A 27,659-nucleotide genomic window follows, 5' to 3' on the forward strand; every position below is an offset into this window, starting at 1 on the left:
CAACAAATATGGGCTTCTTCACGGGTTTTGTACGGTTTACTCTCAAATCTATACCAGGAAACAAGGACTAACTTCAGTTTGCACTCGAACAGCTCGGCGGCTTTGCCTTCACCTCATCCGTTCTCTATATTACCGTCCAAGTCCACCGCTCAACACGGATGTCACAACGCAAAGCCATCCACGCGCAAGTCGAGCAAATAGACTGGTTGACCTCCTCTGCTGGCGCCTATGACCGGCGCTTTCTACCGGAAGACATGCCAAGGCGGCGGCGCGAAGAATTGGAAGCGCAAAATCAACCCGAGCCGACTATGAAGGAAATACTCAAGCATAGATGGAATAAGGAAGTGGAGGTCTTGACAAGGAAGGCCTATGAGACGAGATGGGAGGACGTGAGAGATGCTGCTGCAGAAGGCTGGAAGGCTGCTGCACGATTGGTGAAACGGGAATGAAGGATCATCTCTGGGACTATAGCAAAGGCTTTGGCTCAAAGGAATCCTTGGATACATTATCATGTCTGCTTGTCTGGGTTTGATTTGAGCATCGGAGTTTGGATACCCTTGATTTAGTTATGTCATAATTTACATGCATTAGTATTATTATTTCCACGAGGGATATTGTAAATACGCCCAGCGCATTCCCAGATGGGATGGAGATATCAATGCGGTGCGGCAAGACTCGCAAAGGCGAGGTTGCAGCTAAATCGACTAGAAGGATCAGGAGTTCAACTCGTATGAGTTGATGACGGCGCAGTTGTCGTGACACTCTCCGTATCACTCCAAATATCCTTGCTTTCCCGCTCAACGGTGCGCATAGCCTGAGCCACCTCCTCTAGTTTAGCAACGACATCCAAAACGCCCTGATTAACCCGATCAAAGTACCGGTCATTAGCCTCGCGGCGCTTTCGCGCAAGACGAATGTCTTTCTCAGTCTCGTCGTCCAACGTGCGGTGCGATACCGAACCGCGGCCTGCGCTAGTTTCCTTCGCTGCATCATACTGGGGTTTCGACTCTTCAACACCTCGCCGCGCCGAGCTGCCTTTTCCACTGGCTTCATCGGCACCGCTGTAGCCGGGATCCACAACTTCATCGTCTGCCTCACTGCGCGCCCAGGCTTGAGCGAGCTTCAACTGTTTCATACGTAGATCTTCCAATGCTTCAGAGTGCTTTGCGCCAAAGACATTATCGCTCGTTACAGCGCTGAGTTCCACTTCTGACAGGGCGCTCTGCATTTCCTGCCAGATGGCTTCGGATCCATCTACATCGTGTTTGGACTGGCGGCGCGATACAAAGGGTGATAACAAGCTCGACTTCTCTTGATTGTCGCCCTCGGCTCCGCGAGGTGACCGGTTCCGATGCAGGGGTGGGGGTTGGGTGCCGGAGGCAGTTGCTAACGTTGAGGCTGCAGGTGGTACGGGTAAGGATATATTAGAGGCATTGTGTGATGGTGGGCCCTGGAAAAGGGCTGGGGGAGGCAGGCGCTGAGGATTTGAATTCGTGGGTTTTCTTGACAAATCCATCTTCAGCAAATGTTCGAGAGAACAACAGACATCGAGCATTCAATGGGGTTGATGATACCCGCGGGCAGCTGATAATCTTATCGTTATCGATTTGATGACATAATCGGAGGTGGGGGCTACGGCTGTCCCGTGACTCGCTTAGGGCTAAGCGCACAAAGTCACCTGAGGTGCATCCAAAGCGTGTGGTAAGGGAAATCCGGAACTCTTCGACTTTTCGACAATCGACCCTCAGCCCCTTTGGCCGACAACACCCCTCCCAGTCGGTACGTATTCGATACCCTGCTGTTTCCCCTGCATTGTTTGTGGTTTTCAGAGATATTTTATTCGTGGCACTGCGAATCAGTCGACGATCGCATCCGTCACGCACAAAAAATCGGCCTTCCCCAAACATCGAAAACGCATCGAAAATACCCACAACCAGCAAAACCATCGTTACACTCGACACGAGGCTAACATTTTTCTTCTTTTTCGTTCAGTTGACCGTCGAACACATAATCCGCCAACATGGGTAAAGGACAACCCCGTGGTTTGAACGCCGCCCGCAAGCTCCAGACGCACCGCAAGGATCAGCGCTGGGCTGATGACCACTTCAAGAAGCGTCTTCTCGGAACCGCCTACAAGTCCTCCCCCTTCGGTGGTGCTTCCCACGCCAAGGGTATCGTTCTCGAGAAGGTCGGTGTTGAGGCCAAGCAGCCCAACTCCGCTATCCGCAAGTGTGTCAAGGTTCAGCTCATCAAGAACGGCAAGAAGGTCGCTGCTTTCGGTGGGTAACCCCGTCCCTTACTGCTATCGCTATAAATGTGTTGGAAAGGTCTATACGAGTTGGAATCACGACAACATGGAAACCGCCAACACAACTACCACAAACATATGCTAACTAGCATGTTCTTACAGTCCCCAATGACGGTTGCTTGAACTTCATCGATGAGAACGACGAGGTCCTGCTCGCCGGTTTCGGTCGCAAGGGTAAGGCCAAGGGTGATATTCCCGGTGTCCGTTTCAAGGTCGTCAAGGTCTCCGGTGTCGGTCTCGCCGCTCTGTGGAAGGAGAAGAAGGAGAAGCCCCGCTCTTAAACAACTCGACGCGTTCTGTTCGAAATCAAAAATGCAGCGACCGGGAGCCTTGGAGTGTGGGAACGGTGCCGGACGGAAAGCCCGCCTCATCAGCGCCTTGATTTCATGAGATATTTTCTTTTTGGGGAGTCCCCCGGCGGGCTTTCGTCCGGAATGTGGTGGATCCGCTTATTTGCGAATTAAACACGATTGATACAACCTCCAAAAAGATTATGGCGCCATGACTTTCTATCTCTTTCCCGGGTTTCTTACCTTGCCGTATTCTGTTACTTGGTTCCTTGATCCTTGCTAGAGTTGTCTGGTTGGGACGCAAAGTAAAGCGTAGGGTATGATGTTGGTGTGAACACGGCATTCAGGGACATGATATGATCTAAATCTGCAATCTGTTTGTGTACATAACTCGGCCTCCTATGTTGATGTGGAGATGTCTATGTTTGGGGATTTGATCTATACAAACATGTACCTATCCCATGCTCTAGGCCTTCAGGTCCATTTCCCCGTTGCCAAACGTCATCCACCCGTGGACATGTGGAGTTGTCTAGTAATTGCAATGGCCGCTATATATATGTGTACTGACTTTGTATGGCTGCCCATGAATATATATCTACATAACCTACACCCTTTGCAGAAGCCACTAGGATTTCCTTAGTACTAACTTCGAATAAACCACGATGCTAGCCCCGTTCTTACACAAATCAGCTAGTCTATATCGACAAAGAGGCACCGAAAGGTCGGCATATGAAGGTCTGTTGTCTCCTTGCTCTTCCGGGCAGTGAGAATTGAAAGCTAGAAGGGCCGAGAGAAAAATGCAGAAAGAAATATAGGTAAAAGAATGAGAATGATAGTTGTTAGTTGTATGCCCCCAGACCGATTTTATACATACATATATATCGACGTTACCCTTTGTGGCACATAAGGATTCTACATATAGCCCAATAACAGGATAGGCACATTATATAGTTATACTGCTACCAGTGCTAGAACAGATATATACGCCAGTCGAAGCTTAATTTACAAAGTGATATGTACGCGAAAGTCTAATGCAGCGGCTGTTCCTAAACATTGGCGGAAGTGATAAAATTTAGTTCTTTTTATTCATTACTTCTGCATATCGATCGTCAAAGTAATTCCTCGGGTATCGTTCGGGCAAATGTCCCTCAAATGATTTTTTTTTTTTGTTGATTTTCATTAGCTGTTTGACACAATTGCCTAAGCCAACTACTAGCTTAGAAGCTGATATCTTCTTTGCGGTAGTGGTCTGACACGATGCGGTAAAGGTATGATGGGGCATGGCCGCCGCTGGAGTAGGAAAAGCGAGGTTAGCTTTAGGAAATGAGATCAGCGAGTGGGATGGGTGCTTGAAACTTACAGGTTAGTGATGTAAAGATCGACGAGCTCTGCAGGAACGTAGTCATAGATGGGGTTTTGGACATCGACCAGGTCGACGAGATCACCTTCCTCGTATGGGAGGACCTTGTTCGGGTCACCGTATTCAATGAGCGAGTCGAAGTCGAATGGGTAGACAGGGCTGAGTTTGTAAACACCGCTCACGACGACGACGGGGGTCTGATGGACCTTGGCGGCACGGGCGATGACACGGGTGCCAGCTGCAGCGACAAGGCCGCCGTTGGCGAGGACGGAGTGTGTGCCGAGAATGACCTTGTTGACTCGTGACATGAGAGCGAAGACGGCAGAGTCTGGGATGAGAATGACGGTGATGCCGTGCTCGATCAGTGGCTTCTGGAAAGCCTCCAAGCCGATATTGTCATCGTCGCTGACAGCGCTACCACTGACGGTGGCATGCGTAGCCTCGTGGTTATTCGGGTACGACTCAGCATGGATGACGGTAAACTTTCGCTTTGCGGCGGCCTTGAGCAGGAATTTTTGGACAGTGGTCGAGGATGTGTGGGTGAGGATGATTTCGTTGGAGTGAATGTGGTCCAATGCGTAGGCGGCGATCTGATCGTCGACCTGGCCGAGCTCATCAATGATCTCGCCAATACCCTCCAGCACTTCAGCTCGGACGTCTTTGCTTGGGCCGTGGCCAGGGAGGCGTCCGTTTGGAGAGGAGGATCCCGGGGTGCTGGGAAGTGAGTTCTCGGGTTCAGGATGGGAGAGAAGGCTGAACATAGAGGTCAGAGGGGGCCGAGAGGATCTGTCGTCGGATCGGAAGGAGGGTGAGTCACGATCCAAAGGCAATGATGGATCTATGAATCTATGAGTCACTGAGTAGATATTTGGACCAGAAGTTGGGACTCACCGTCATAAGCCCGGGGTGTTTGTGGCTGACTCTCTGAACCAATGTCGCTAAGAGCGAACTCCGCGTCGCGATCATCTTCCGCTTCGTCACGAATAAGACCTAGGACCCGGCGCACGATATTGCCCACAACCATCTCGCGCGGTTGCGCAGCCATCAGTCGCCTGCCCACACTTTGCACCCGCTCAATAAGCTTTGCTGAATCTGTTGTGCGGCATGCGGAGATCACGCTCCGTAGCAAATAGGCAGTTGCTGTGGCACATGATCGCGAATGGCGGATTTGACGTCGCTTGAGCAAGCTGATTGAAATATACCATGTTAGCAAGTTTGATCGTCGGTGGGGGTAGCGGCCATGACTGGAAGTCGCGGGATACGCACGAAATTAGAGTCTCAATAGATGTATCAATCGGGTTTGTCTTGAGGCACTTGAGGAATGACCCCAGGCCCGGCGTCAGGGCCAACGAGGAAGACGGCATGAGGAAGTGGGATGTTGGGAGGAAATCTGTGCAGTGTCAGCGGGGGTTGAGCGATAGAAGTGTGCAGTGTCGAGTATTAAACATACCAAGTTTCAGAACCAAATCACACTGAGCAGGTTGTAAATAGAAAGGTGATCAAGAGATTCTTAGATTCTCACACTCAGCAGAGAGAGTGGGAGAGACAAAGAATGATTTTCTGCCGTTCGATCTTGTCCGCTTCCCCACACTCATTGATCCTCGCTCTATTGTCTCGGCTTCGGTTTTCTTATTGGTGTCCAGTTTTCGAATTTCTATTATTTGCTTTCCGTTTTTGGGTTGCTTTTTATCTGGCTTTGAAACTTGAGGTATAAATCAGATTTGGAGTTGCGGAAGTACTTCCGAGGCACGGGTGACTGGCGCATTGAGGTTAGAACAGCTTACTCCGTACACCTCCTTGCAATCCCCCTCTTTCCCTCCATCACATCCCTACACACTCATCTCATGGGCCGCTTTAAGTGGGTTTGATGATTTACTCACGATCCGTTTGTCAATAGATCGCTGCGCCCCTGTCTCCCGTGACGCCTTGAGGGAAGATGAACTCGCTGAATATCCTGTCCTCGCGAGTCATTGGCCAATCTTCCAGCTCTTCACGCCACAGATCGCAGTCTCAAGGTGATAGCAAACGTGCACCTCTACCGTCAGACTTCTCGAAACTCCGGTCTTATAGCGAGGATAACTTCCGGTCCCTCGACCCCACCGAGAAGAGCTACGACGATGGACCGCCCGTGGACGAAGATGGAGAGGAGGATGCCACATATGACTTAGACGAGAAGACACCGTTACTGCATGAAGCTCACAAGAATGGCACGCTCACTGCTCGAAGTACTTGGCGATTAATTACCCAACGGTTTTTCGATGCGATCACGGAAACCATCAAGTTCATTCTGTCTACATTTGCTGCACCGGGTGTGTATTTGGCTCAATACTTTCAGGCCGATGACGGTCACTACTCGCTTTTTGCACCTGTCTGGAAATTGCGGCGCTCCTCTGCCGTCCCAACGATCCGGTCGGCTAAAGGGGCCGCCCGGGTAGAAGGTCGGCGTCGCAGTGGCTCCACCCGGAAGCTCCGACCTCAAGGCTCTCACGAGTCCATTGTATCAACAACGTCAGAATCTGACACAGATCGACGGCATATCAAGAATCTCTCGAGCGGGAGGAACCGACCTACCAAGACAAAAGGCCACGATCCAGATCCAATCCCAGAAGGAGAAGAGCATGAGCACACGCCCCGTCGGTCTATACGAATCAAGCTTCATAATGAGGAATCTCTCAAGCGGCATAGGCAACGAAGATCCCAGAGTGCAGATTTAGGACATCCAATGCCCGAGGGTGTCTCTCGAGTCCAGGGGGCTGTTCACTTGGACAGCTTAAAGTCCCCAACCTCTCCCAACATCCATCGCATAACAAAGTACCCGCACTCTCCAACTCCACCGCGCCCACTCCTCCCTTCACGAGTACCTTCATATACTGCAGCTCCCCGCAATGCCAGACTCCCGCAGAAGACCTTGGTGCTGGATCTCGATGAGACCCTAATCCACTCGCTCGCCAAGGGTGGCCGGATGTCCAGTGGTCACATGGTCGAGGTTAAGCTCTCGATACCCACGACTACTTCATTGTCCCCGGGCGGACCGCAAACGACACTGGGCCCTCAGCATCCCATTCTGTACTATGTCCATAAACGACCACATTGCGATGAGTTCCTGCGCAAGATCAGCAAGTGGTATAAGCTCGTCATTTTCACGGCCAGCGTTCAAGAGTATGCCGACCCTGTCATCGACTGGCTCGAGCAGGAACGGAAATACTTCCAAGGCCGCTTATACCGACAGCACTGCACATTCCGTAACGGGGCATACATCAAGGACCTGAGCTCTGTGGAACCGGATCTGAGCAAGGTGATGATTCTGGACAACAGCCCGATGAGCTATATTTTCCACGAAGGTAATACTTGCATGTATTTATTTTGGTGCGCTCAAACTAATAATCATTGCCAGATAATGCGATTCCCATCGAAGGCTGGATCAACGACCCCACGGACAACGGTCTGCTCCACTTGATTCCCATGCTCGAAGCTCTACAATATGTCACGGATGTCCGGGCTTTGCTGGCACTTCGCCGCGGTGAACTCGAGTCATGACATTATCCGCATTTGTGTTCATGAGTGCGCATCTAGGTGTATAAGGGTTTTGTGTTTAAGATCGAATGTCCAACCTTTCAACCTGAAAATAGAAAAAGAAAAGAAGATATTACGGAGCAACGGGAAGAATTGGAGACCGACCGACACGATCATGCAAGCGCAGTTATTCATAATGGCATTCGGTGTCTGGTTTTGTTATTAGGAATGGAATGGAAATCCGTACATATGACGTTGACTTCTCTTGATGAATCTAGCACAACAAATAAGGGAATAATCTTAAAACTCCACAGAAAGCGCCATAACCTTCCCCCCTCTGGTACTCGTGCTGTTAACAGGAAGCTTGGTCTCCCCTCCAGTAGTGATATAAAGAACATTGCGATCCCTCTGTGTCCTCCCAAAAGCCGCCGACGTAGTGGTCATTAAATCCCTCGAGTCCTTCGAACCCGCAATAACCTCATGATACCCATTGGGAAAGACCCTGGTCACCACATTATCAACAATACCCGCCAAATACGCAACCCCATGCGGGCCAATAGCAAAGTCATCAGCCCGTGTATCGTGGCTGATAACCTCATAAGGCCCCAATGCACGACCGGTATGTGTATCAATTTGAACACGACAGAAAATCCGCTTCGGGGTGTTGCTGTAGTACATATAATCGTCTACTATCTTCAATCCATTGACCCCAAGCAACAAATCCATGTCATGATTTGCGGCCATTGTCTCGTCTTGATGGATAACGCTGTAGCTACCAGTGCGGATATCGAGATACCATATAAGGCCGAGTTGGGAGTCAGTTATGGCAACTGCATTTCCTTCATCTAGAGCGGCAATGCCGTTCAAATAGCCAGCGGGAAGTTTCGCGATAAGGATTGCCTTGGGCGCAGTTTCATGGCTTTTGAGATCGATCGTATAGACTGAGTTGGATGCAATGACTGCATAGATATCTGGTGAAATCTCCGTAATCCCATCTGCGTCTTCGGCGCCGTCGAAGTGATGGACTAGATGGGCTGAGCTGGGACCTGATGAGATTGAAGGGTCAATTTCCCAGAGCTCTGCTGTGCTCAGTACTGCGACGAGGAGGTTGCCGTTGGGTCGGACTGCGATGTTCTCGACCCAGGTCCCGTTGGAGAATCTGTAGATTTCACGGAGATCGGGGGAGTAGGCGAGGCATAGCGTGTGGATGAATGCAAGGAGTAATAATAGGGAGCCTAGAAGGTTAGCCATCTGTGGACGGTGTGGCACAACGATCTGTAATACTAAAGCGTGTGGGAACCATTGCTATATAAGAGATGGTAGACACGTTGGGTCCTTTTTTTTTTGTAACACTGCGAAGCGAATTCAGTTGGTTTCCTCGGAAACCGAGTGGTTATGGAATGTATGCACACAAGGTGATTGGTAATACGCTCTTGGCTCCAGGGCTGCATTGTGCCCAGGTGGTCACGTACAAGGTGCTTGGTAATACACACTTGCCTGAAATGGAACTCCGATTTTACCACCAGCACTCCATTCAGCCACTGCAGCCTCACTGCAGCCTGCATCAAAATAGCAGATCTACACATCGAGTGGTCCTGGGCATAACCTTGGCGTCGACATCGCAAAGAAAAAGCGTAATACTTTCCCAAGATATCAAGTGGTGGGGGTGATTTCCGGATAAAAAAGTTTATTGGGGGTTGAAAAATGTCTTTGATTTTATTCCTGGATTAATGAGGCAGTGTTGAACATTATAGCGAGTTATGGGGAACTTTGTATATTAGGGATTCTTTATGCTCAATGTGTTCTGCCGTTATCTTGCTGGATCTACACCAAGAGTGCTCCTGGCGCAGGAGGGGTCGTGGGGGTGCCAAGTTAAAGAGCGTGGCATGCTGGTTTTGTTTTCTTGGCTTCTGTTGATGCTTCTGTCTCGGGTTGACAAGACCTTTTCCTTCTCTCTAGGATTGGTCTGTCTTAATGGAGTAATGATTTCGAGCATGTGATGCATCAATTGTCACTCAGATAGGGATATCGCATGTTCTCCTTGCTGACCACATTCGGATTTAAGGTCTGTCAATTTAGCTTTGTCCGGGTGCTTACCAAGTGGGTCACAACGTGCAAATTTGATTGGTGAGCCAGCCTGGGCCGCCAATGGCCAAAAGTTAAAAGTCAAGATGGGACCCACTTCGATGGTAAAAGTAACCTCTTGGTCATGACGTACAATAAGCGGCCTGCATGATGCTAAAAGGTGATAGTAGATACCTAGCACAGATATTTAGAACCAGACTTCTTGGCGCTTAAGGCGCCAGTTTTTGGGGCTTTAACATTGCCGACGGAAGAGCCGGGAACGAGTAATTTATCCTTGATCTCTTATCATTCTGGGCGCAAAAGGTTTCATGTGCACCCAAATGATAGTTCCAACGGCCAATGGGCGAAGTGATCATCCAAGGTGCGTCCTTGGTATACAAGCCAAGGACCACACAGGATTCCGGCTCTCGTCTCCTGCCGGGGTTTACGCGGCGCCGTTTCTGTAAGGTTACATCTTACTATCTATCCACTGCTAGAGATCCCCATGATATATTTCGTTATGTCTTGGATAAGCTGCTAGAAAATTGTGCAAAATCCGGCAAAATATGTTGAGAGCTGCGCCGCAGGTCTTCTCCATTTCCTCAGTTGATCTTTTGTTATTGTGCATAATCTATACTTAAGTATACAACGACAATGTCAATTCGAAGGCGGTCCGCGTACCAACGTCGTGCCGGAGACCAAAAGTTGCGATTTACTGAGAATGGCACATTCCAAATATCAGTTTTTGGTGACTTGCATTTTGCTGAAGGTACGATGACAGACTCTAACCATTGTTTTGGGATACTAACCATATTTGAAGATGAGGAAGCGGACAATAAGACAATAGGGGTGATGAACAGAGTTCTTTCTTCAGAGAACGTACAACTCGTGGTACTCAATGGAGATTTAATCTCTGGCGAGGTAACACAAAGCTCCAACTCTAGTCTTTACGTTGATCGGATTGTTGCACCACTAGTCGACCGTGGTTTACCATGGGCATCGACTTATGGGAATCATGATAGCGAGATTAATCTGGATCCCGAAGAGATGTTTCATCAAGAGACAAAATATCAAAACAGCTTAACCCAGAGAAGTGTTCTGGGCTCCACTGCCGGCATCACAAACTATTACCTGCCAATATTTCCGCATGAGACTTCGAACGATAGCATCCCTCTATTTATCCTGTGGTTTTTTGACAGCCAAGGTGGTCATTATGCCTTGAAAGAGAATGACGATGGCAAATCAACCCCGAGACAGAATTGGGTAGATGACACAGTAAGTACCACGGCGTTAATGAAGCTCTAGGACTTTTATATCTTCTCATGCTTGATCCGGGATTTGGGTTTTAGCATTCACATACTAACTTGTTACAGGTTGTTGAATGGTTTATGAAAGCCAATGCAAACTTAACATCTACCTACGGGCAAACAATCCCATCTCTAGCCTTCGTCCATATCCCAGTTAATGCAATGCGCGCATTCCAGCAATCTGGCGTTAGCCCAACCAGCGAACCAGGAATCAACGGAGAACGAGTGCAGCAACAAGGCTATGACGCCAAGGCCGGCTACCATTCTCAAGACTTCCCATTTATAAGCGCTCTGCTGAACACCACGGGGCTGGCGGCGACTTTCAGTGGACATGATCATGATAACGATTGGTATGGACCACACTACGCTATGTATTCTGTTCTTGGTTTCAAGGCAAAACGTAAGAAGATCCCATTTGGCTAATCATTTTTTTTTGATAGGTGCTTCAAGTGGGATAGTAAACTTTCTGGCCTCAATGTCACGGGAAATGGTATGAACATGTGCTACGGCCGGCATACGGGATATGGAGGGTATGGCGAATGGGCGCGTGGTGGAAGGCAGATTTTGTTGGATCAGCAGTCACTTGGGGATGATATCCGGACTTGGATTCGGATGGAAGATGGGTCAATTTCAGGTGATGTTCATCTCAATGCGACGTACGGCCATGACCGATATGGGCTGTCGCAGAGGAGTTTCAGTGGGCAAAATGGTGGTCTTTCTCCTCCATACTTGGGTGTTATTTATTTGTGGATGTTTGTCTTTTCTGGGCTTATATCTGGGTTTCGTTTATGGTAAATGATTCGGTTAATTCTGTCCATGGAAGTGTGCAAGGACTATGAGTCTGTTGAGGTAAGGGACTGGTCATAGTCCGCTCTTATTGCCAGCGTATAGAATTTGTTGGAGTGATACAGTTTACCTTGCCTTGAAGATGACTGGCAAGGCCCGAAAACATCGACTAGGAGCATAATGCGAGAAAAATAGAAATTGTAGCAAAACCGTGAAATTGAGAGGTAGGTATTATTGGCGTCGATGTGGGGGCAAATGGTCATTGGACGTTGTGTCTTGTATGTACCTGGTGCCGTAGCTGTTGAGAGAGAATCATTGTTATTCGAAAGTGGGTGGTTATCTGTCGTGGGTGTTGCATTATTACAGCTCAAAGACTGTTTGCGCGGGCGAAGACATTAGCTATTCGGTAGTTATGTTTCCCAAGCGTTCAACCCTTACATAAACATATGTAAGTTGTGGTCGCTTATCCCTCCTACCGAAACTAACTGTTTTTCCTCTGTCAATGACTCGCATGCCATCAGAATCCCGTCATGATTCTTTGGTGAACCTTAAGAGATAAAAGTAGGTTATACAGAAAATATGGTCTGGACATCGAAACCCAACATGCGAAACCCCTGATATCTCTGGAGTTGAAACACAGCCCTTTTGATCGTCAAAAGAAGAGAACTGGCTTTCCCGCCTCTGACGTAAGAGACCCCTGGACGGCCCCACTATTTCTGCCCCAGGCCCACGGTTGTGATTTACCGAATGCGGTCATTCTGAAAACGGAGATTTCAGGGCAAGGGATTGTGAATTAATTGATTTGGGAATATTTTGGAAAAAGGACAAGATTATCTCAGCTTAGGATACTAATGATTTATCTGGCGTAACAGCTAGGGACTGCCATACATAAACTGATGTGAAACATTACATCGTAATATGTGCATGAATCATTGAATCCCAAAGCCAAAAGTCTAAGTTCCTTGGTTGGATCCATCGAATAGCTTGTCTCGCCATCTTTACACGCGTTGTATGGCTTGGCATATGCGTGGTGACCAAGATAGTGGGGAATCTAAATGAGCCCTAACCCATCCGAAAACGAAAGACCCTACATTATTCGACACCATCTGTCGCTGATCTATCGCTGATCTGTCGCTTTCACCACATAACAATATGATAATTTGACCAGCCAATACTTATGCTGCCCAACCGTGAACTGTTTAACTGTACGCACACAAACGACATCGGCCTATATTCGGCTCAGCCAGCGGCGAACCAGATGATAGATCTACTGGTTGATCGTCGGTCAAGTCTTTGCGAAATTAACCAGCAAAAGCTTGCAATTTCTCTCAACCCCATAGAAAAGTGGATAAGGCCCTGAAAACTATTTTTAAAATGGAACTTTTGGGGTTGGGGTCTTCTGCCCATACATCATTGCGCCGCATCCCCAACCCCCAAACTCCCTTTGACAAGCAAGGTCTTGCCCAGTTTTCACCTCGAAATCGCGACCGTTTCTCCTTTTAGATCGATACCATCTATGATTGATCTAAGCCGAAATGCACTTGTCTGGAACATGGTCTATCCTTAATGGCCTCATCGCAACACTACTCTTTTCAACGTTAACGCCTGCGATCGAATTGGACCTCAGCGATCAACGTACGTCATGACTACGCGAATTTATTTTTCCCGATAAAAGGTGGCATGGGACTGACTTCGCGATCGCTTGACAGAATCAATCAAAGATGCCGCGAGTACGAGTACTTACTCCATGATGGGATGGTATGCCGGCAACGAAACTGGACAGATCCCCGGCTCTTTCCCCGAAAAATGGTGGGAAGGGTCTGCTCTTTTCCTCGCGCTGCTTCAATACTGGCACTTCACGGGTGATACGACCTATAACTCTTTGATGAGCCAAGGAATGGAGTGGCAATCGGGTGATAAGGGTGACTATATGCCCAGCAACTACAGTAGCTACCTGGTGAGAACCATACACCGATTCCAAACTATCATAAAGGACAGTTCTCTGACTATTCTCGAATCTCTAGGGAAATGACGACCAAATGTTCTGGGGTCTCGCAGCCATGATGGCCGCTGAGCTGAAATTCCCTGATGTCCCGAACGAATTCTCGTGGCTTTCACTCGCACAGGGTGTATTCAACACCCAGACCGCTCGATGGGATACAACAACATGTGGAGGTGGTCTGCGCTGGCAGCTATTCCCTTACCAAGCCGGATACACCATGAAGAACGCCGTATCAAATGGCGGTCTGTTCCAGCTCGCTGCGCGCCTCGCCCGCTACACGAATGAAGACAAGTACTCAAAATGGGCCGAGAAGATCTGGGACTGGTCTACTTCCTCACCCCTAGTGAACAACAAGACTTGGAATGTTGCCGACTCAACGCAAATGGCAAATGACTGCGCCGACGCCGGTAACTTCCAGTGGAGCTACAACTACGGCACATACCTGATGGGTGCTGCCTACATGTATAACTATGTGAGTGGAACCTCGATATTCGCCATTTACCTATCACACGCGCCCAAATCTTCTATTTGTGGATACTAACAATTCACCCGTACAGACAAATGGAGACGAAAAATGGAAGACGCCTGTAGACGGCCTCCTGGGAAAAACCCTAAAAACCTTCTTCCCGAACGGCGACGTCTTCGAAGACACGACGTGCGAGCCTATCCAAAAGTGCAATTTCAACGAAATCCTCTTCAAGGGCCTCACCTCATCATGGCTCGCATTCACGGCACTCTTGGTCCCCGATACTGCGGCGCAGATCAAGCCCAAACTCGCGAGTTCCGCACAAGCTGCCGCAAAGTCCTGCACGGGAAACAACAACAACTCGTGCGGTATCACGTGGTATCAAAATAAGTGGGACGGGACAACTGGTATGGAGCAAGAGATCAGCGCAACGAATGTCTTCCTTGCAAACATGATCAACTTTGATACCGGCACCTTTGGACCTGTCACCTCCAAGACTGGTGGAAACAGCACCAGTGATCCCAATGCAGGTGAAGGGAAAAATGATCAGCCCAAGGAGAAGCCTATTACGACTGGGGATAAGGCCGGTGCCGGTATTTTAACCTTGATCTTTGTCTTTGGTTGGGCTGGGGCTATGGCTTGGATGATGCTGGGTGCTTAATCTGGCTGTATATTTTATGTTCCTGTTATTGGCATTGGTCTTAGAGGAATTGGAGTTCTGAGGGGAACTCAATAATGTTTGTATATACTATCTCAAAATCATTTTTACTCGAATCCCCGAGATCCTCCTTTGCGATCATAATTTATTGGATGTGAGCCGTATCTTTGCTGGGCTACCGTATTGATCTGTGATAGTATTGCTACTCTCGAGCATGGAAAGAAAACCTCTTATCGCACCGAAAGCCAAAAATTGATCTCGAATGAGCGACGCCATGTCACTATACTGATCTTCCCAACATCCCTGTATCACGGCACTGCCAGTAAGACCTTCAACTGAAGGGTATTCTTGAGATGCAAAGAGAATATCCACCCGTTCTTCGTACTCATTATTCTCTGCCACGGATCTGAATGGTCCAGTGGACTTGTAGGGCCAGTGGAAGATCCCACCAGTTTGAACGGACTATTGCAGACGGAAATGGAACTCTGCGAGAAGAGTCAACGCGAGATCGCCCTCGAAGAGAACCTAAAAGGAATCCTGGACGAAGATATCATCACTGACGACAACACGGTGCTCGTTCACGATCTACGGCGAGCCCTTTCTAAGCTTTCACAGGACCATTGGATGTTAGAACGGCGCTGGTGGGAAATTAAGAGTTCATTTCAGACTGGCCCGCTGACTAGAGGGATCGATTTTTGGCGCTCACAGCCGAAATGGTATATACACCATGTGCTTTATGAAGATTGCACCAAAAGGGGTGATGCTGTGAAAGAAACTGCGGCTGCTGTTCTAATTGTCAGAACACATCGAAACGAAAATATGCAGCTGGTCATTGCACCGTGGAGTGCTCCTGTTGCGAGAAAGCTCGGGGGTTTAAATTCAGCCCTGAACAAAAATTGCGAATTAATAACGCATTCAAACTTGAGGTCTGTGGTCTAAGTAGTCAGTGGTACTCTGTTCGAATAGTACGCGCTGCTCTCCTCGGGCTCTCCGGTAGCTGCAATCCATTGGATTTGATAGTTGATCCACCGCCCCAATATCTCTCTTCCTCTGAGGCGCCGGAGAAAAGAAACCCAGAAAGATAGTTTGCTTTGTTAATCAAATTTGCTGTTACTATATCTCCAGCCTTTTTCATATTATAGCTATTGAGGCCACTGGGACTTTTAGTGACCTGCGCAATGGGACCCTTGATGACGACCACTACCCGTATATAACCTCCAAAAAAAAAATACTCGAGTATCGCAAGGGCTTTATGGTATCGAGAGCCCACTTAGCACCTATGAAATGCATTTTGGCTATCAAGGAGTGTACATACTCCCCCGATCTAAGGTCGCCAAAGTAAGCCATTACGAGCCGGAGAAACGTAGAGCAAGCTGAAAAAGGTACATGAGGAAATTCAACTCCCTTTTCCTTTTCAGTTTTGGATAAACAGATCGAGATGTATATGTGAGTTCATGTTCATTAAATAATCGTTATATTTAAATGGAAATGCAAAGAATGAAGTAATCTATATAATCCCACACAACTCGAAGCCACCCCCTTCAACCATACTCCATCTGTTTTAGCGTCCACTCGTGAGTAAATGTGAGCCTCGAAACCAACAACCAGGGTATCTATGCTTTGTTGACAGCATTCTTGCTCATGGCCCGAACCTTGTGACCATACTTGTACAACACAAAAGGAACGGGTGCCATGATGGTTGCAAGGATGCCGACAATAGTCACCGACCAATGGGGACCGATCTTCTCGTACATCTTGACCGAGGCAGGGCTGAGGGCACCAGCGACAACATACCGCGCGAAGGTCATGAATCCTAGAGCCGAGGCTGCATATTGCAGGTACACAAAGATGATATACATATAGGTCGTAGTGAAAATGCAAACAAGCGCGTAGCCGAAGACACCGGAGGCCACAATCGGCGACCAGATACTAATAGTGGACTAGGGAGTGATGTTAGTGAAATTGGTGTGAAATTGGTGTGAAATTGGTGTGAAATTGGTGCGAAAGTGGTGTAAGAAGGAGTGTGAGGGGTATTAGCAGCACTTACGTAGCAGGTCCAAGCCATCCAAAAGAGGGAAATTGGCATCAAGATAGATGCGCCCGCCATCGCCCAGTAGAGCGATACCTCTGGTTGGAAAGCCTTGCCCTCCACCTCAGCCTGTCTCGCTACCTTCTTTGTCATGCCATATATAAGAGGGACCATAGATAGAGCGATGATAACACCGGGGATCATCGCGAGGAAGATAATGAAGGTCAAGCTTGTGCTAATCCCGTACACATTGGCGAAGATGAAGGGATAGCCGTTAAGGAAGGTAAACAGCACAAAGTAGAGCAAGACCAGGTAGAAGCTGAAAATTAGGATAATAGGCTCCGTCCAGATCATGACAAAGGGCCGATACACATTGTTAAGCAGTCGGAGACCCAGAGAGTCAGTGGAGGCATGGGCGGCGCGGTATCGGTTGTCACCAGTCAGCTCGCGCAGGTGTTTCGCACGCCATTCTAGCAGAATAGGGCTGAAAGTCTCGGGCTGTGCGAGCAGAACAACCACCAAAGCGACACCGGCAATGATCATCGAGATCCAGTCGGCCCACACGTAGCCAATTTCGGGCGTGTAGGCACCGATCACGGGTCCTAAGATAGGCCCAGAGTAGGCGGCGATAGTGAGTAAGGGCAGACCAAAGGGAATTTGCAATGGCCGCCAGATATCACCGACAGTCCCACCGGCCACTGTCATCGGGGTGGCTGCGAAGAGAGCACCGAGGAATCGGAAGGCGAGAGCAGCGCCATAGTTTGGTGCTAGGGCCTTAGCCATGATGAATAGTATCACGAGCATCAGGGCAGTGAAGTAGACGGTGTTACGGCCAAAAGTCTCAGAGAATGGACCAGAGAACAGAGAGCCCACACCAATTCCAATAAGGAAGATACCTATCAGGGATTATTAGTATGGGCTACATTCAAACAAAAGGGAAAAGAATAGACTTACCGGTCGTCATCGATCCAGCCATAGCGTTTGCACCAAAGTGGGCATCGAATGCGTCTTGAGTCGCACCCTCCACCGAGGAAGGGATTGTCATTGCGATGGCAATTAGACAGCAGGTCAACATGACCATCCACTTTCGGAGCAGAGACCAATTCTGCGGGTTGCTTGGGTCGTTTTCCCTCCAACCAACCACGAAGACTACCTCGCCATTGTCATGGTGAGAAACAGTCACACCGGGTACAAGGGGACCATCTGCGGAAACGGCTGGCTTCTCTGCTGCCTCCAGGTCTGACCCCAATGAGGGTGACGAGGTACTGGTACGCACAGATTTGGTTTGAATGTTGGCCAAGTCGTCTTCTGCTTGTCGGCGGAGACGGCGGTTCTGGAAGTAGGACTCCATGTTGACGTTCAAAATTTCAATCAAACTCTGTTGAACTGATCTCTTGACTGACACAGGGGAATAAACCGATGGAGCTGGAGAAACACATGCTCCCTACCTCCAGGAGGAACGGGATAATTATACTAGAATCCCCCATGACAAAATCGTAGAATGTGACTCTGGTTAATGTTGTATTGATCTCGATATCGGTCAGCGTGATCGGATACATTTTTTTTGCATCGGGCCAACCCGACCTTCGGACACATAAAATACTTGGGGGCCAGAACCCGGCGAGATAACGCGCCGATGGCAGGGGTTCACAATAGTCCACTCATATTGGTCGACACGGGACGGGATCCACAGAACTAATGCGCATCAGTGGAGGTTTAGCCGGGGGCCATACATGTGCACAGAGACTTGAGGTGACAATTGACTCGAAGGATTCAAAAGCCCAGGGGCACGAAGTGGCATAGACCGTGGACTGGTATAGACTAGCATAGACCCATATATTTGAACGACCAACTTTTATTAATCACATGTTTCTATTCTACGCAGACCCTAGCCTCTGCCCAAATCCTTTTGATATTCGCCATCTTTATTCGCCAACTTTATAGTGTAGACCACGGGAATTATCAGGGTGAATTGACTTTCGATTGAATTATTTGCTATTAATCTCGCTAAGGCTTCCTGGGTCAGGTCCACTTAAGCAGAGTTAGCATCTTGGCCCTAATGCAGGCCCTGATAAGAAGGGTGACCATTTAGATGCAATGCAATACAGTAACCTGAATAAGCAAGAGTGCCGAGGTCGATAGATTGTTTTAGGTACCCGATCCTTCCAAGTAACCCAACACCCTACGGGTGATGCTAATCGATGAAAACATTTTCAAGGAATATTCCAAAATTCAAATGGTAATTTAATAATTATAAGACTAAAGATTGAGACCATACGCCTCCCTTAATATATCCATTCAGCGAACTGGACATTGATAACATTGAAGCGGCCAAGTATTCTTGCAGGCATCTGCTTCATTATGCGCAGGATCTATACTCTTTGGGGGGGGGAAGACCCAGTCAAATTCAGCTGCCAATCCCCAGCTAATTTTGTACCCGTTTGCTCCAGCACCGTAACAAGCGATCAGGGGAAGACCAGGATGGCCCACCAATTGCTTCATGACAAAATGGAGTCCTCCACGTCTCATTGGGCGCCGAGCAACGTAGACTTGCTTTATATCAAACCCATTCGTCGAAGCTAGTTCATCTGCCTGCCCGTCGATCATCTCGGGACATAGGTCTCTCACCCTCTTCAGGATGGCTTCAGTTGAAGCATCGTCAATGTCCTCAGACCTGACGAATGTTAGCGTCACTCCAATCTCGGAAAATACCTCGAACCATACCAGTTATTAGGCTCCTTCGTCCCGCCAATGACGGTCCCACCACCTAGAGGTCGGGGTATAATGACCGTAGAGGAACCATCACCCCAGTGATGACTGATAGTTTTATCACAGTGATTCGAGACGATAATGAACTGACCCCGGGAGGGGAAAGAGTTGGGATCATTAAATCCCCTCCCACTTGCATCGACCACAGCCGTAACGTGATCGCTCTCATCTCGGGATTTATTTTCCCGATAGACAGATACAACCTGTTCGAGGTCCGTCAAAGTAGCTCGAATGAACCGAGTTCCTTGCGCCTCTGCCCGTGTCTGTAACCACTTCAGATAAACAGGCGAGTTCAGCACCCAGCTACGGTAGGTGACGCCTAGCTGGATAGATGGATGTTGAGGGGGTAATTGCGTAGGGTCGAGAATACGAAATTCCGGCCATGTGGTGTAGCCATTTTCTTCTGCTAGGAACGAGGTCGCGTCGGCGGTATCGAAATATTCGACTGCTGTAATGAAATCCACGCCCGCCTCCGGGTGGTTTTTCGCGATCTCCTCGAATTCTTGATAGGTTTGTCGCATGTAAGCCTGTTCTCTTCGTTCCTCGTCTGTTTTTGCGGGGGTGGGGCGGAAATGTGCCCCTGCCCATGGGGAGGCGTAGTCAATGCCAACATCTCCCGGTAACTCTCTCGCGACGACGGTGACTTTCCGGTATTTGGATAATTTGACTGCGATGCTGAGACCGATGACGCCGGCCCTGTTGAATTGCCGTTAATAGACAGAAAAAAGAGGGTAGACTTCAAGTGGCTCTCACCCGACGATGATAACATGGACTTGACTCATGTTGATTGTTCTTTGTCCATAATCCGTAGTTCCAAGCTATAATAGTTTTATGAATCTGAATCTGAGTTATAATTGTTCAATTGTCGGGTTGACCGTGAAGTGAGTCATCTGGATTCTTCTGACACGGGGAAATCACACCGAACAGTCATACTGGGAAATTGTGGCTGCTGAGTGGTAATCAAAGCAGAGCTAGTGGAAATAGCGAGTGAACTTGGATAGTAAACTACCTACATGTACGGAGTAGGCATTGTTGCATTAAGTATACGGGGTTTTGTTATGGTCCGTGTAATGGTGGCTTTGGCCCAGGAGCTGTGTGACATAGTTTAAAAAGCACATATAGAATGCGAGAAAGGAATTTACAATGATCCCTCTAAAGGATGGCCATTGCAACAGATTCAGTCTGTAACTTCTATCATTCACGCGTTAAGCGCGACGTGAAAGCGGTGTGGATCTGACTGGATTCGCCATTCAACCCCAAATCCACCTCTTCCCCTCACAGCTCCCACGTCCAGATATGGTCGCAATCACAGGGACAGTCAGACAGCCTGACGCCGTACACGAGGAAAGCGATCATGTAGATGAGACTACAGCTCTCCTAGGGTCCAGCAAGATCAAGTATGCTGACGTGCCCGCACCAGACACGCTGGACAGTTCGCCAGGGTCAGATGATGACAATGACGACGAGAAAAAGCCCTTGCCCAAGTTCCAGATCCTGTTGCTCTGCTATGCACGCGTAGTTGAGCCCCTGGCATTCTTCTCCATCTTCCCCTATGTCAGCCAGATGGTGCAGGACAACGGAGCCGTGGCAGACTCGGACATCGGCTTCTACAGTGGACTCATCGAGTCTATGTTCTCCCTGACACAGGCCATTGTCATGATATTCTGGGGCCGAGCAGCCGACCGCCTCGGCCGCAAGCCCGTCCTGGTCTCGTCCTTGTTCGGCGTGGCCGTGGCAACAGGCCTCTTTGGCTTTGCAAAGACCATACCACAGATGATCGTGTTTAGGTGTATTGCTGGCGTCTTTGCTGGAACCACCGTAACCATCCGTACTATGGTGGCTGAGCACAGCACGCCTAGTACACAGGCCCGGGCGTTCAGCTGGTTCGCTTTCAGTGGGAACTTGGGCCTTTTCCTCGGGCCTGTATTGGGCGGTGCACTTGCTGACCCAGTACGACTATACCCTGGTGTTTTCGAGGCTTCCGGATTCTTTGAGAAATATCCTTACGCGCTCTCGAGCTTGGTGGTGGGGTTGATCGGAGCCACAGCTGCCGTGTCCAACGCCTGCTTCATTGAAGAAACGCTGAAGAAGGAGCCGGTTACAGCGGGCCATGATAGCGAGGAGGCGGCATCTGATGCGCCGACCCAGAGCGGTGACCTATCGACATGGCAGCTTCTCAAATCGCCAGGGGTTGGTATGGTCCTATACACGTATGGGTATCTCATGGTCCTCGCCTTCGCTTACACGGCGATCATTCCTGTCTTTTGGTTCACTCCAGTATACCTCGGAGGGTATGACTTCACGGCTCTGCAAATTTCGTTGATGATGGGTCTAAATGGTGCCGCACAAGCTGCATGGCTCCTCCTAGTGTTCCCCCCATTGCAGAAGAAAATAGGGTCGAATAGAGTGATATATCTCTGCGCTCTTGTCTATCCGTTATTCTTCTTATCCTGCCCTCTTGGCAATGTACTTCTGCGGATGGGCACAGACGGATCGGTTAAAGCCTTTTGGATTGTCTTGCCAATCGGGCTGGTGATCGGCTGCGGAGTTAGCATGAGCTTCACGGCGATCCAGCTCGTCTTGAACGACGTCGCGCCCTCGCCGAAGGTACTAGGCACGCTAAATGCGCTGGCTATGACTGGTATATGCGCTCTGAGAGCCTTCTGCCCTGCTTTCTTCACTACCCTCTTCGCTCTGGGGGCGAGGACACAGCTGGCTGGGGGCCATGCCATCTGGATACTCATGCTCATACTTTCTTCGGGCTTATCGTTTACAACAAAATATCTGCCGGAGCCCAAGGCCGTCGGCAAGCGCCAGAACAGCCAAACGAGGGGATGAAGTTCCGATTGGCTGATTCAAAGCACGATCAAGACTGGCCCAGCGCACATTTTGGAAGAGAGCCGCTTTATTGGCCTGGGATACATAAAATTTGCACTTATATCCGAAAGCTTTTTCATGTGGTAAGCTTAACTGCTGTATCTTACATGGGCCTATGTCAATAAGAAAAAGTGGACGGGATCATATTTGATTGAAAATATTGCTTATAACTGAGTACATTTTCATTTTTGGATTTCATTTCTGCATCATATCACTCATCAATACACCCATTTATTCAGGACTTTCCGTTTAATATTTATTCCTCGGCTTGTAGATTTGTATGAGAGGTGCAAGGAGTAAACATGTCTGTCTACGGCTTTGTATGGTTTCTTCATATTTGGATTCGTTCATTTCATTCTTTGGTTTCATCAGGATAATCACAAGTTCAGATCCTTGCTGGAAGACTCAATCTATCGTGGGTCATTCACAAATAAACCCCCTTGAAGCGGGCACATCCTCACCTGAGCTTACGACTCTTTTATAGATCCTCGTCACCCACGCCGATCATCGTCGATCATGACGATCTACGAACTTCAAAAACGCCAAACAATGTCTTTTACAGAATGCAGGGGCAAGGAATCCGGATGACAGTGCCATTGTTATAATTTTCCGTATTCACTTCATCCAATCTCACCCGTACCAGTCCAGTTCACTCGGCACATCCTATACGCCAGCACTATAACGCCAAAAGCCACAATGTCGACGATCTCCGACGAGAAAGTAATAGTGGTAGACTTCGACGGTGACCACCCTCAAGATTGGCCCGCAACGCGGAAATGGACCCTCATGGGGACCATCGCAATCCCGCTGTTCCTCATGCCCTTATCATCGACAATCACAACACCAACAGTCAATGCAATTGCGGAAGAATTCCACACAACCTCCTCTATCACAGGCCCATTGGCACTATCACTGTTCCTGCTCATGTACTCCATGGGACCCATCTTACTCGGCCCGTTCAGTGAACTCTACGGCCGATGGCCGGTGCTGCAGGTTGGGAGTCTGTTCTACCTAGCCTTCAACCTCGGCGCCGGGTTCAGCACAAGCATGACCCAGCTATTGATATTCCGACTATTGAGTGGAACAGGAGCGAGTGCATCACTAGCCGTGAGTTCTGGTTCTGCCTTTGAAAGACAAGTCTAGCCCGAAACTAACAATCTACCAGGTTGGGTCCAGTATGGTGGGTGATGTATTTCGCAAAGAAGAGCGCGGCCTGCCCATCGCTCTAATCAGTCTCGGCCCAGTGCTGGGATCATGTCTTGGTCCCATTGTCGGCGGGTTCATCGCAGACTATACCACCTGGCGGTGGGCTTTCTGGTCCACCTCCCTAGCCACGGGCGCCTTTCTGGTGCTATGTTTCATCGTTGCGCGAGAGACGTACGCACCTGTTCTGCTGCTGCGCAAGAAGGCGACTCTAATCGCCGAAGCCAGCAGACAGGGCAAAGACGATGGCCGTGTCTGGAAGACCCCCTTTGAAAAAGATGAGACAGTCGGCCAGCTGTACCGACGCACCATTTCCCGGTCCCTGTACTTCCTCTGCACGCAGCCAATTATCCAAGCGCTGGCTTGCTACTCTGGTTATCTTTATGGAATTGTCTACCTCCTTCTTTCCAGCTTCTCTGATCTCTGGACGACGCGTTATAAAATGGACGTCAGCACCGGTAGCCTCAACTACATTGCGCCGTGCATTGGCTACGCCGTCGGGGCTCAGATCTGTGCTTTTCTGACCGACCGAGTGTATCGGTACCAAGTAGCCAAGAACAATGGCGTAGGGAAGCCTGAGTTCCGGCTGCCGATTATGGTGCCGGCCTCGTTGCTCGTCCCTATTGGATTGCTGATTTACGGCTGGAGTGCTGAGTACCAGACTCATTGGATTGTGCCAGACATTGGTATTGCACTTCCACTCATGGGGGCGACTATCATCTTCCAGTGTTGCAGTCAGTATCTGCTAGATACATTCCCTGTCTATGCTGCCAGTGCCAATGGGGCTGTCTATATTGTGCGAGGATTCACGGGCTTTGGGTTCCCGTTGTTCAGCCCGGTGATGTATGAGAAACTTGGATATGGATGGGGGAACAGCCTGTTGGCGTTTTTGGCTTTGGTGATTGGATGTCCTATTCCTTTCATCTTGTGGAAGTATGGAGAGAGACTGAGAGTTTTGAGCAATTTTGCGGATCAACTCAAATAAGTAGTTTGATATTCACTATATAGTAAATTTTAATAAATATTCTATATGCCCACATCTATTCCCCATCTATTCCTTTCATCTTATGGAGGTATGGAGAGAGACTGAGAGCTGTGAGCAACTTTGAAGATTAGACGAGATAAGTAGCTTGATGTTCATCATAAAGTAGATCTTAATAGATATTTTATATGTCCTCATTCTCAATCTCCCTTATAATAATATAGCACACCCTCTCTCTCACTAACATTAGTATCCTGCCGATAATCCTCGTGCGAGCGTATAAGCTCCCCTATTCAAGTGGCCGATGTAGAGAGCTATAGGCAATTTCATATTTTAAATCCAATAAGTAGCATAATTATTCACTATAAAGTAGATCTCAATAAACATCCTATATTCATTCCCCATCCTCGTTCATCCGCACAATCTCCTTCATCATATCATAGCACACCCTCTCGCCAACATAGCTATCCTGCTGATAATCCTCATGCGAGCGCACAAACTCCCTCATCCAAGTCGCCGGCGTAGGATTCTCACCACTCGCCCTCTCACTAATCAACTCCAAATATGGAGCAATCTTCTCCTGCTCCGCCGACGGCATCTTGCTCTGATTCAGGTAATACCGAACAATAGCAACCAACCCAGGGAACCCATTCGGCTCAGACTCGCCATTGAAGATCTCATCAGCAGTCATGAGCGCAAATTCCTCTCCCTTGCCCTGCACCTCCCCATTCAACTGTTGATGAGCCTTGTCCTTACACATGGACTTGACTCCTCCAAGCGAGTGCGTTCCCGCTAACCACCCAGACCTCCGGAACCACATCTTCCCCTCACGAACAGCATCCCGTTCCTTCGCAAACTCCATCGACTCACCAACCTTGTCGATGGGAATATAGAAGTTCAAATGCATAGTGACAATTGCTCTGGAAAGCAGAAAGGCAAAGATGGCAAAGGCCGCATTCGCCTTATCCGTGAGCTGGGACTCCATTGTTCGGAACTCAACACACCACCCGGGTCCCGAGTCTGTGGTAGGGAGCTTGAAGCGGACTGCGTGCCAGACGCAGCTCTGGAGGAGCTCGAAGAGCTTTGTGTTTGAGGTGTTGAGATGGTGCGTATCTTCTTCGGTTAGGATGAGCGGGTCGCGCGAGAGGATGGAGGCGAAATGCGTTGCGAGAGAATCGTCCATGCCACCGTCTAGCAGGCGTTGCTTGATTGCTGGGTTCATTGGTTGGATTGTTGAGTCGCCCTCGAGACCGGCGGGTTTTTCCTCGGAGATATATGTGCGGTTCCAGGTCCAGCGTGGAGGCTGTGGAGGGTTGTTAGTTTTTGTTTTGTTTTGCTTTTGTTGGGAGGTTTCACATACGGTGGTTTCCATCTCTTCTGGTCGACGGTCGTCTGTTAGGTCTCCGAATCGCTGCCAGCGGATATCGGTGTCGACCAGGTATCCCTTCCAGATTGGGACTGCGGCAGTCATGGCGAGGAATATTGGTGCAAGGGGTATCAGCTGGTCGTGTAGCCACCGGGCTTCTGTTTCGTTTGGTGCTTGGAAGGTTGTTTGGAGACTGCAACAGCCAATTCCGACCTCGAGGTCATCTAAGCAGAGGTGGTTTTGGACTTCCTCTCCCGATGGTAAGATATCGTGGAATGTATTCGGCGTCTCGATGTCTTGGTAGACCGGAAAATGTGTCTTCTTGTGACTTTGTCTGCGGCTGTGGACATTCTCCGGGAGGATTCTGTACCGCGGAAGAGAGCATACGGAGTGATTTGTCTGGGTTCGACCTTGGGGAGTTGTCCATTGGTCATCCACTCCAGCACGGGGAAAGAAGGATAGTGACATGGTGTGCTGGTTTGGCGAAAGAGAGCGATTGATGACTTCTCGTCTGGTTGGGGTTAGTTGTTGATTCTTGAACAACTAAGAATTACTTGCCTTGTCTTCATATTTTGCTCGACGCTTAGGAGATCCTCGATACCACCAGTGTATGGCTTTGCGGGAGTTGTCTCGACCACATACTTGGCCCATTCCCATTGGAGAACAACCCTGTTTGGGGTGTTAGATGATGATACCTTCATGATTGGGATGGGATATACTGACGGTTCTTCCTTGCTGGCGGGGCTTTCTTCCCATTGACGAATTACCTTCTCCTGGTCTAATAGCAATGTCGCCCGCTCAGCGCCTGCGTTCAAATCAACCAGGTTGTATTCAATCTTTGCAATGGATTAGCTCGGTTTTCTTTTTCCACGGTTTAGGTCGATAAATACCTCATCACCCCACGAAGCAACATTGTCACTGCGATACCGTTGTTTACGCCAAAGGCACAGCAGTTGCTACCACACACATCAGCAACGAGCAAGCGGCAAAACGAAAGAAGACCAACCTCAGTTGCCCATCTCTGAATATTTGGTGCAGCCTGTTCAGTCTCTGGCCAGCCTATCGACGGTCCTTCCACGCTATGCAGGGTTAGAAATCGCGATTGTGTGGAATTATGAGTACATGTACGTACGGAATACCCATATTGATATGATTTCGAGATAAAGCTAAAGAGCTTTTCAAAGTAAAGATTGGATAAGGTGCTGAACTACGATGTACAAGAGATCTAAGGTTGTTTATAACTAGTCCGATTTACCACGACGTCACTTTCAAGGGTCTTTGTGCTGATCTACAGACCACCGGGCGATCACCCGTTTAAGTTCGCGGAATGCTCTTCAATTTTCTCTATCCAATCCACGTACATACGTTTCAGCTCAGGAAAACATGCTTGGCAGAGTCATGTTCCTAGCCCTAACCTTCCCATGACGCCGCTATATGACGCGGCACGGCACGTTATAGGGATGCAAGGGGGAACCAACCCGGAATCTTTTCAAGGACGTTGTCAAATCTCATCGATTGAATGGTGAAGATATATTCATATGGATCCTAGTGAATGGGTCTACCAATACTTGGTAGGTGTTGGTGGGCTTGGCATGATTATCACATCGCAACGAGGGATGGGGTTTAGTATTGAGAAGCGTGGAGGCTGACGAATATAGAAGATCACGCGACGCTGTATG

At 48.9% G+C, this 27,659-nt stretch overlaps 13 protein-coding genes across 13 annotated transcripts; 7 read left to right on the plus strand and 6 right to left on the minus strand.

Moving 5' to 3' along the window:
• Positions 1-8: 8 nt before the first annotated feature.
• Positions 9-449, plus strand: N7471_002131 (MICOS complex subunit Mic12 family protein; the record flags this gene model as incomplete). The annotated part of the gene is made up of 2 exons (XM_057274851.1): positions 9-29; positions 78-449. 2 exons carry the CDS (start codon positions 9-11, stop codon positions 447-449), a joined length of 393 nt encoding a protein of 130 aa, XP_057139489.1.
• Positions 450-721: 272 nt separating this feature from the next.
• On the minus strand, positions 722-1,516 carry N7471_002132 (DUF5315 domain-containing protein; the record flags this gene model as incomplete). Its single annotated transcript, XM_057274852.1, has 1 exon — positions 722-1,516. One exon carries the CDS (start codon positions 1,514-1,516, stop codon positions 722-724), a length of 795 nt encoding a protein of 264 aa, XP_057139490.1.
• Positions 1,517-2,020: 504 nt separating this feature from the next.
• rps23 (40S ribosomal protein uS12) lies at positions 2,021-2,589 on the plus strand (the record flags this gene model as incomplete). Its single annotated transcript, XM_057274853.1, has 2 exons — positions 2,021-2,279; positions 2,411-2,589. The coding sequence occupies 2 exons, from the start codon at positions 2,021-2,023 to the stop codon at positions 2,587-2,589; spliced, it is 438 nt and encodes a 145-aa protein (XP_057139491.1).
• A 1,226-nt stretch (positions 2,590-3,815) lies between these two features.
• On the minus strand, positions 3,816-5,322 carry N7471_002134 (translation initiation factor eIF2B subunit beta; the record flags this gene model as incomplete). Its single annotated transcript, XM_057274854.1, has 4 exons — positions 3,816-3,888; positions 3,959-4,796; positions 4,850-5,145; positions 5,225-5,322. The coding sequence occupies 4 exons, from the start codon at positions 5,320-5,322 to the stop codon at positions 3,816-3,818; spliced, it is 1,305 nt and encodes a 434-aa protein (XP_057139492.1).
• Positions 5,323-5,894: 572 nt separating this feature from the next.
• nemA (Nem1-Spo7 phosphatase catalytic subunit NEM1) lies at positions 5,895-7,495 on the plus strand (the record flags this gene model as incomplete). Its single annotated transcript, XM_057274855.1, has 2 exons — positions 5,895-7,299; positions 7,353-7,495. The coding sequence occupies 2 exons, from the start codon at positions 5,895-5,897 to the stop codon at positions 7,493-7,495; spliced, it is 1,548 nt and encodes a 515-aa protein (XP_057139493.1).
• Positions 7,496-7,771: 276 nt separating this feature from the next.
• On the minus strand, positions 7,772-8,722 carry N7471_002136 (uncharacterized protein; the record flags this gene model as incomplete). The annotated part of the gene is made up of 1 exon (XM_057274856.1): positions 7,772-8,722. One exon carries the CDS (start codon positions 8,720-8,722, stop codon positions 7,772-7,774), a length of 951 nt encoding a protein of 316 aa, XP_057139494.1.
• A 1,467-nt stretch (positions 8,723-10,189) lies between these two features.
• On the plus strand, positions 10,190-11,637 carry N7471_002137 (metallophosphoesterase family protein; the record flags this gene model as incomplete). The annotated part of the gene is made up of 4 exons (XM_057274857.1): positions 10,190-10,304; positions 10,356-10,810; positions 10,909-11,192; positions 11,283-11,637. 4 exons carry the CDS (start codon positions 10,190-10,192, stop codon positions 11,635-11,637), a joined length of 1,209 nt encoding a protein of 402 aa, XP_057139495.1.
• Positions 11,638-13,163: 1,526 nt separating this feature from the next.
• Positions 13,164-14,757, plus strand: N7471_002138 (glycoside hydrolase family 76 protein; the record flags this gene model as incomplete). Its single annotated transcript, XM_057274858.1, has 4 exons — positions 13,164-13,263; positions 13,338-13,585; positions 13,653-14,102; positions 14,188-14,757. 4 exons carry the CDS (start codon positions 13,164-13,166, stop codon positions 14,755-14,757), a joined length of 1,368 nt encoding a protein of 455 aa, XP_057139496.1.
• Positions 14,758-16,367: 1,610 nt separating this feature from the next.
• Positions 16,368-18,134, minus strand: N7471_002139 (Major facilitator superfamily domain general substrate transporter; the record flags this gene model as incomplete). Its single annotated transcript, XM_057274859.1, has 3 exons — positions 16,368-16,694; positions 16,802-17,679; positions 17,738-18,134. The coding sequence occupies 3 exons, from the start codon at positions 18,132-18,134 to the stop codon at positions 16,368-16,370; spliced, it is 1,602 nt and encodes a 533-aa protein (XP_057139497.1).
• Positions 18,135-19,162: 1,028 nt separating this feature from the next.
• N7471_002140 (FAD-dependent oxidoreductase) lies at positions 19,163-20,334 on the minus strand (the record flags this gene model as incomplete). The annotated part of the gene is made up of 3 exons (XM_057274860.1): positions 19,163-19,457; positions 19,508-20,248; positions 20,306-20,334. Coding segments are annotated over 3 exons (1,065 nt in total), but the record flags the coding sequence as incomplete, so codon positions are not given.
• A 514-nt stretch (positions 20,335-20,848) lies between these two features.
• N7471_002141 (MFS transporter) lies at positions 20,849-22,390 on the plus strand (the record flags this gene model as incomplete). Its single annotated transcript, XM_057274861.1, has 1 exon — positions 20,849-22,390. The coding sequence occupies one exon, from the start codon at positions 20,849-20,851 to the stop codon at positions 22,388-22,390; it is 1,542 nt and encodes a 513-aa protein (XP_057139499.1).
• A 735-nt stretch (positions 22,391-23,125) lies between these two features.
• On the plus strand, positions 23,126-24,617 carry N7471_002142 (MFS transporter; the record flags this gene model as incomplete). The annotated part of the gene is made up of 2 exons (XM_057274862.1): positions 23,126-23,536; positions 23,595-24,617. The coding sequence occupies 2 exons, from the start codon at positions 23,126-23,128 to the stop codon at positions 24,615-24,617; spliced, it is 1,434 nt and encodes a 477-aa protein (XP_057139500.1).
• Positions 24,618-25,008: 391 nt separating this feature from the next.
• N7471_002143 (glutamate--cysteine ligase) lies at positions 25,009-27,123 on the minus strand (the record flags this gene model as incomplete). Its single annotated transcript, XM_057274863.1, has 7 exons — positions 25,009-25,917; positions 25,975-26,491; positions 26,539-26,649; positions 26,704-26,816; positions 26,871-26,936; positions 26,987-27,059; positions 27,113-27,123. The coding sequence occupies 7 exons, from the start codon at positions 27,121-27,123 to the stop codon at positions 25,009-25,011; spliced, it is 1,800 nt and encodes a 599-aa protein (XP_057139501.1).
• Positions 27,124-27,659: the final 536 nt, after the last annotated feature.

The sequence above is a fragment of the Penicillium samsonianum genome (assembly GCF_028829775.1).
Source record: "Penicillium samsonianum strain IBT 33392 chromosome Unknown utg000002l_segment0_segment0, whole genome shotgun sequence".
NCBI lineage: Eukaryota > Fungi > Ascomycota > Eurotiomycetes > Eurotiales > Aspergillaceae > Penicillium > Penicillium samsonianum.